Source organism: Gavialis gangeticus, unplaced genomic scaffold (assembly GCF_001723915.1).
Source record: "Gavialis gangeticus isolate Ggan-Ray unplaced genomic scaffold, GavGan_comp1, whole genome shotgun sequence".
Lineage (NCBI taxonomy): Eukaryota > Metazoa > Chordata > Crocodylia > Gavialidae > Gavialis > Gavialis gangeticus.
The window spans coordinates 16744092-16751719 of record NW_017729028.1 but is presented as its reverse complement, the minus strand read 5'-3'; the positions used below and the strand labels follow the sequence as shown (position 1 = coordinate 16751719).

Genomic DNA, 7628 nt, shown 5'->3' with positions numbered 1-7628 from the left:
GGGGGGGGGGGAAGTAATAGTCTACATAATTTCGTATTACGATTCTGTATGCCAGGCACAATCTCCAAGCAGTGTGCATGAAAAGTACCTAGTAAAACAAATGACAAATAAGTATCATTGCATTTAGAACTAAATTACAGCTTCAGATTATTTATTGATGATAGGTAGAGAGCTTTGATGTTTTATTAATACAACTTAATACAATTAAGTACTTGGAACCAGGAGAAACACATTTTTGTACTTTTAAGTAAAATAAAACAGCATGGAAAATGTTAATGGGTATCAGACATTCTAAATATTAAAAATTGAAAATAGTTATACGTACAAGACATTTGCATGAGAGATCTACACTGTCAATAGAATTCTGTATACGGGTAGCTGCTTTGATTTCTGAACTGTATCATACGATTTAGTCTGATTTTAGCCTTCTTTTAGCTGTGAGCTACCTGCCAAGGTAGGAAAGCCTCCAACAACCTCAAGACTATTGCTGAGGTGAAAAGTTGATTACTTAAGTCCGCTTCTTGTGTAATAGCAGACAAAACTCTTGTTTACAAAAATAATGATGATGATGATTTAGCTATCATCTTACTTTTGTGGCCAAGGATAGCAAAACCTGCCTTCCTCAAAACCCTTACATAGATATTTAAACCTAGATGATAGTTGTAAACTGCATTTTGAATAAGGACTTTTAAAAAAAAACAAAAAACAAAATCTTCTAGGACCACACCTAATAGTTTTGTAACTAAAAGAAGCTTTAAAAAATGTTTAATTGACTCTTAACTTTATTTTTCTGCATAACAGAAGGGTTTTTTTTCTTTGTCTTTTAACAATTCTTTCAAGGGTGTTTTTGGTTGTGCTGCTTATTATGTTATTCAAGAAAGTTACTTTATTTTTAACACTACCTTATAAAAAAAAATCTTATTCTAGTCATTCACAGGCTCACCGAGCTTGGTTCTTTATTCTAGTGTCACACCAATGTTTACAGTAATGTTGTCATTTCAGGCGATACAAAATCCAAATGATATTCAACTTCAAGAAAAAGCATGGAATTCAGTATGCCCCCTGGTTGTGAGGCTAAAGAGGTTTTATGAGTTTTCACTCAGACTAGGTAAGCTTATATATTTGTTTTACTTCATTGTTTTTATATGCAAACATACAAAGATTATTTGAAAAGCTAACTGTAGAGTAATAAAATGTAGTGCCAATGATTTGCCTACAGTACCTGAATTTCTGTCTCTGAAGTCAATAGACTGTCTAGGTTACATGATCTGAACTTTTTCTGATTTAAAATCTTGAAAACAATCTACCCTGAAGCCATGTGCTAGCAGTGTGATTCCAGGCAGTCCTCAAATATATCTACTATCAGGACAGGTGAGTTCCTTGATTTAAGCAGTGGTCTCTAGAAAGAGCAGTGCCCCATGTAACTCATAGCACTTTGCAGAAAGCACTATGAGTTGCAACAATTCCCCAGACCCACCAACAGCTTGCTTTTGCGTCTGGGAGTTGGCGATTCAGTGTCACAAAAAAGCCGTTCCTCAGTGCATCTGCACAGTAAAGACTGCTCAGTCAGCGTCTTGTGCAGACACAGGCACTGAGAAGGGATTTAATAGTAGTCTTCACCTACCTGAAGGGTGGTTCCAAAGCGAATGGAGCTGTACTCTTCTCAGTGGTGGCAGATGACAGAATAAGGTGCAGTAGTCGCAAGTTGCAGCAAGGAAGGTTTAGATTAGATATTAGGAAAAAAATTTCAACAGGAAGGTAGTAAAGCACTAAATCTGGATACCCAGAGAGGTTATGGAATCTCCATCCTTTTAGCTTTTTAAGACCTGGATAGACAAAGCCTTGGCTGGGATGATATAGTTGGAGCCTGGCCTGTTTTGAGCAGGTGGTTGGACTAGATGACCTCCAGAGGTCCTTTCCAACCTTAATTTTCTATGATTCTATGAGTACCAGTGTCATGACACATCAAGACTGAATTTAGTTTTGTGCTAATGAAGAAGGTGTGATTAGTAAATTATTGTTTTTTACATATGCATTTAGAAAAAGCCCTGCAGAGCTTATTGGAGTCCTTGACCTGTCCACCCTATACCCCAACTCAGCACTTGGAGCGAGAGCAGGCTTTAGCTAAGGAATTTGCAGAAATCTTACATTTTACACTCCGTTTTGATGAACTGAAGGTTAGATGTATATTTTTTTAAATATTTTAAAATACATTGAGGTATTTTCTTAAAGTTTGAAATGCCGAAAACTGAGTTTCCTATTTTATTGCACAAAGATGAGAAACCCAGCAATTCAAAATGACTTCAGTTATTATAGGAGGACGATAAGTCGCAACAGAATAAACAATATGCATGTAAGTAAATGTAACTTAAATCTTTTTATTTAAATTCTGAAGTTCTTAATGTGCATTCCCACTACTTGCAGTAATATATTTTTGCGTTGATTTACAACCAGTAATTACTTTTTATGTGGGTAAGGTTATCATTATGTGATTCAGACCTGTAATTTGGTGACACTATTTTGTGAATAACTCCATACTGATATGAGCATGAACTTACTGTTTGTAGCTGCACATAGGTTTTGAAAGAAGGGCTATTTATTAACTATTTTTCCCTGTATTTTTATCAGCTAGATATTGAGAATGAAGTTAACAATGAAATGGCCAACAGAATGTCTCTATTTTATGCAGAAGCCACCCCAATGCTGAAAACACTCAGCAACGCAACAACCCATTTTGTATCGGAAGTAAGTGATAAGAATGTTTGCTATGTCCTTTTCTTTCTACATTTTAATTGTTTGTTAAATCAGTGTCTACAATGGACATCTTTATCCTTTCCAGAACAAAACCCTACCTATTGAAAATACAACTGACTGTTTAAGTACCATGGCTAGTGTATGCAAAGTCATGTTGGAAACACCGTAAGTAAAAATTAAATAATGTTATTTGTTTATGTTCAAATTCCTACTGTCATCTCTTTTAGTAGTTGCCTGGATAGTTTGTAAAATCTGATCATCAAATTAATCTTCCAGTTTACTGCGTTTTTTATGTATCCTGATTAGTATATAGGTATGTAGCAATACTAAATATATTAGTATATAGGTAGCTATGTTTTCTATGTTATCAATTTGATTAATTTTAAAAAGTCAACTGCACATTTTTGCTCTGCCTAAGCCTATGATACATCTACATTTAAAGCACAAATGTAGTATCAGTCAAGTATGTAGGCTTAAGAGTGACTTTTAACAAGTTTAGTTTTGCACATATTCTCAATGGCTTTGTAGAGAGCAGACTTATTTCTAGAGCATCCAAAATGAAGTATGAGTAAAAATCAGAATCTTTGATATTGCAAAGTAAATATTTCAGTCTAAGCTGTCATTTAATGGAGAACCAGTGGAAGGAATGTGTGCATTTTGTTTGTTTCTGCAAATGCTGGTAATTCATTTTATTCCTTGATTAGGAAATGTTGAAGTTCATTTTGAGGTACTGAGTTAATAGATGCCAGTAGCCTGCAATAACTGCTCAACTGTGATAGCAATATTGCTTCACTGCAGTTTCTTATAGATTTTAAATAGATGGGGGAGATGGAATGGCAAAACACTAAAATACTCATCTGTTGAGTGCTGTGACCACAGCTTATAAGACTGACAATCCTCTCTTACTTTCTACTTTTCACTCTGTGTCCACCTGCTATGTCTCACTCTAACACTACGCTCTTGAGGTTCCTTGAGTACTTTTTTCTTTTCTTATATTTATAAGTTTATGAGGAGATGGGACTTAATCCTTGGGTGCTACAGTAAAGCAAATTTAAGTTGTTAATAACTCCATTGATGAAGATAAGGCTATAACAATAACTGACTTCTTTGTAAGTACAGACCCCACTGTGTTTTAAAAGGACTAGATGTTAAAAAAATGTGTTGTCAAAACGAATCCCCATAATATTTCTACAAGACACTAAACTAGCATTTTATACGTAAATGGGGAAAGAAGCAGCAGATTTCTAATGCTGTTCAGACAGCTGACATCAAAGCTGAAAATTACACTTCTTAATTTGTATATTTATCTAACAAGATCACAAGGAAGGTGTATTCAACACACTGTACTGGAGTAATTTCTCCCCTCCGCCCTTTTACCTCAAATGCTTGTTTTTTAATTCCTGTAGAACAGCGATGGTCAACCCACGACTCCAGAGCCATATGCGGCTCTTCAAAAGTTAAAATATGTGTCTCTTTGAATCGTTGCATAAGCACCTGGTGACCAACTATTACGTCATGTCACGTGACGCGACTGCTCACAGCAAGTACATTACTCAGTTTGGACTTGGAAATTTGGACTCTGGAGCCGCAGGTTGGCCACACCTGCTGTAGAAGGGAATGTTGCATGACTATAAATATATGTAGATTGTATAGTCTTGTGCAATGAAGGAGGAGACTGTGGGCATGTTTACACATGCTGTTAAGGTGAAGCAATAAACTCTGGCATTTATCACACTGGAGTTTATTCCCCCTGGGTACTGCAGTTACATGTGCACCTGGGACTGCAGCATGTTAATCCGGGTTGAAGCAGCCCTGACTGTCAGGAAGCCCAAGGAGTGAGCCTGCCAGCCCAGGGCTGCTCCAACCCAGCTCAACAGGCTGTGGAAGGGCTGGCTGGGCCACGAGGGTGCTCCAGTGCAGGACTAACCAGCAGGCAGCCCCTCACTAAAGCACCTTCCTGCCCCAGCCAACCCCATTAGCATCTACATGTGTGCTGCTGTGTAGCTGATTAGTTTCCTGCAGCCTAATAGGGGTGCACATGTAGGCGCAAGAGGTTCCTGCAGAGCTAATTAGCCTACAGTAAACATGTCATGTAGACATGCCTATGTTGATTTTTTGGTGCAGTTGTACCTTAAATGAGGGGCCAGCAACTTTTTCAAACCCTGGGTTGAAACAACCCTGCATTAGGGCTAGGCAAGTGGAAGCTGCAAGCACATCATTGCTGTTTATCTCCATCCCCTGCTCCTTAGTGCAGCGTGTGCACAGCTTCCAGCCAGTGGAGAGCTGTTGACCCCTCTCTGAATGCATCTAAAGTTAAAGTATAGTTATTTCATACATCTTCGCACAGTCCTTTTAATTTTAATTCTTTTATGGCTTTTGTTGCAGTCTTTTCATCAGCCTGTGCTAGGGTGTCTTGGCATTATCTGTCTTGACAGATGGTATGAGGAGGAAGAGAAAAAAATATATTGGAGGGCAGTAAAGGGAAAAGTCCTTCTTCCCCTTCACTTTAGAAGCGTGACACAAAATGGTCCTTTTACTTACTCTGACATTCCGTGAGACCTTAAGCTATGGAAAATTATTGTCATCCTAGTAATTTATTTGATTAAAGTCCAACTCCAGATAAAATGTCAAGAATCAATATTTTTTTCTCATTGTTATTTTTTTTCGCATTTGCCTAGCTTCAGCTCTGTATCTTAAATTTTTAATGATATTAGTAAATAGTATGGGCAGGTAAGTTTGTCTCTGGGCAGACAGGTCTAAATTTTGAAGAGACTAGTTTTGGAGAGTCTATCTCAACACCATTTAGAGACCTCATTCCATGAAAGGCTGAGCAGCATCTCCATTTAGTTGATGAATACACAAAATATGACGCTTTCAAAATCAATTGTAACTTGTCAAAATTCAGATCTGTAGATTTGAGGAAAAAAATTGTACTGTTAAGGAAAACCTAAAATATTTTGCAGAATGGCTAATGGGTATGATAAATGCTCATTATAGAGGCGGCTATACAATTTCAGCAATCTCAATACTTTTACTTTTTGTGTGATTGCTGATCATTCTCCAGGGAGGGCATGCCTTACCCTTTGTTATTTGGTTTATTCTTAGATTGCAAGTTTATCCTGGGATCAAAGGGTAATCTGTTTTCTTGGTATACTTTCTTCTTTATCATTGATTTTGGTTGGAAGTGGATTTAGACTGTTTCAAATCACTTTGGAAAATATTGCCCTAAAACATTTATAGGGCAAGAAGATTTTAGAACATGCTTAACATATTTAAAATTTTAAAATTTATAAGAGAGCTGTGTGAACATCACAAATTCCAAATAAATGATCATAACCTGTTCTCAGTCATTCTATTTTACTGGAGTAATTAAATTAAAAAAAAAAACAGTATGGGAACACTGGGTAAGCAGAGGAGTTAAAGTAGTTTCTAATTTGTGGGGTTGTTTAAAAAATGAATTTTGGTGAATTTTGATTGCATTGTTAGTTGACTTAGTTTCAATGCAGAAGTAGTTGATGACAACAGAGGCGTTTATTTTGAACCTTTTAATATAGAAGTTCCTGGTGAAGAAAATAGTATTCATTGCTTTCTTAGGCTTGTTCCCGGCTTAATTCATTTCTTGCACTTGTTAATAATTTCAAGGAGGACAGCTGATAGCAGCAGTCTTTATTTGACCATCCACACATAGTAAGCTACCACTGAAAAGGTAAATCAAATCTTGTTTGAAGTGTCACCTTTTCAACACTAACAACTTAATCAAAGAGAAGATTTTCTTTTGCTTTCCATTGTTTCCATAGTAAGAATAGATAAAGAGCATTGTGTATCTTTTTATATTTCATCTTGTGCAGCAGCTGTCAGTAAAATGTGCAGCTTGATGGAAGAGATAATCTGACTTGTGAAAGGGTGTTGGAAGAAGGTGTACTGTGCCTTCAGTTGTTCTCTAATGTAGTCATTTTACATTATTAAGGTGATTAATTTAGTGATCACTACTGGTTTTGGTTTCTTCTAAGACATAACTTACACTTTTTAACCTGTATTCTACAATGTTTCGGAGGCGTTAACAGAGCACTTTGCATCATGACAAATGGCAGTACAGTAGTAGAGGTGGCACAACCAGCTTGCAGCTGTGACAGCTATTTTCATTTTCTCACCTTTTACCTTTCCCCTGTTGTTGCGCCCAACCCCAGTTGCACTGTTGCAATGCTTGGGTTTCCTTGCACACGTAAGGTACTATGAGAGCAAAAAAATTCAAATGAAACATGACAGATTTCTTCACTGAAGTGTCACTCAAGCTTTGAGTTTGTTTTTGTTGGTTTTTTTCCCCAGAGAATACAGAAGTAGGTTCACCAATGAGGAGACCCTGTTGTTCTGCATGAGAGTAATGGTGGGAGTTATTATTCTCTATGATCATGTCCATCCTGTGGGAGCTTTCTCCAAGACATCAAAGATTGATGTAAGAACAATTTTAAGGAGAAAAACTTATGTTTGATGTTTTGTCAGATTAGTGAATACTTGTTCATACTTTTCTTCAATAGAAGATCATCCTTTCATAGAAAGTAGAGTTTTGCTTCCATTGGCAACATTCAGAATTCCTTGTTGCCTGTATGCTTTTTTGTGTATTGGTTTGATCACTATTAAAATCAGCTCCTTCAATTTATAAATTTTACTTGATACAGGTCTTCCTTTGTTGTCTTCAAGCTCATTCTGTTACTCTGACAACTGTTTGTTATATTAAAAAAGTGTGGGCCATTTGCATTCTCACTAAGCAGAGACAAGAAATGGAGGTCAATATTTAAATATCTGCTGTACTAAAAATGTCAGTTACATTGCTATTAGAGATGCTTCTTTTTGTAAAAAAAAAAAAAAAAAAAAAA

The 7628-nt window shown here is 36.5% G+C and overlaps 1 protein-coding gene across 7 annotated transcripts in view; it reads left to right on the top strand.

Annotated features, from left to right (window-relative positions):
• The window catches only part of FAM49A (family with sequence similarity 49 member A), a 78039-nt gene that overhangs the window by 66462 nt on the left and 3949 nt on the right, over positions 1-7628 (top strand). For all 7 annotated transcript variants that reach the window (XM_019520769.1, XM_019520775.1, XM_019520772.1 and 4 more), the window contains 6 exons: positions 1003-1108; positions 2041-2177; positions 2276-2353; positions 2629-2745; positions 2840-2919; positions 7081-7207. In XM_019520769.1, the coding sequence (XP_019376314.1) occupies positions 1003-1108; positions 2041-2177; positions 2276-2353; positions 2629-2745; positions 2840-2919; positions 7081-7207 (645 nt within the window). The remainder of the gene's footprint in view (positions 1-1002; positions 1109-2040; positions 2178-2275; positions 2354-2628; positions 2746-2839; positions 2920-7080; positions 7208-7628) is intronic.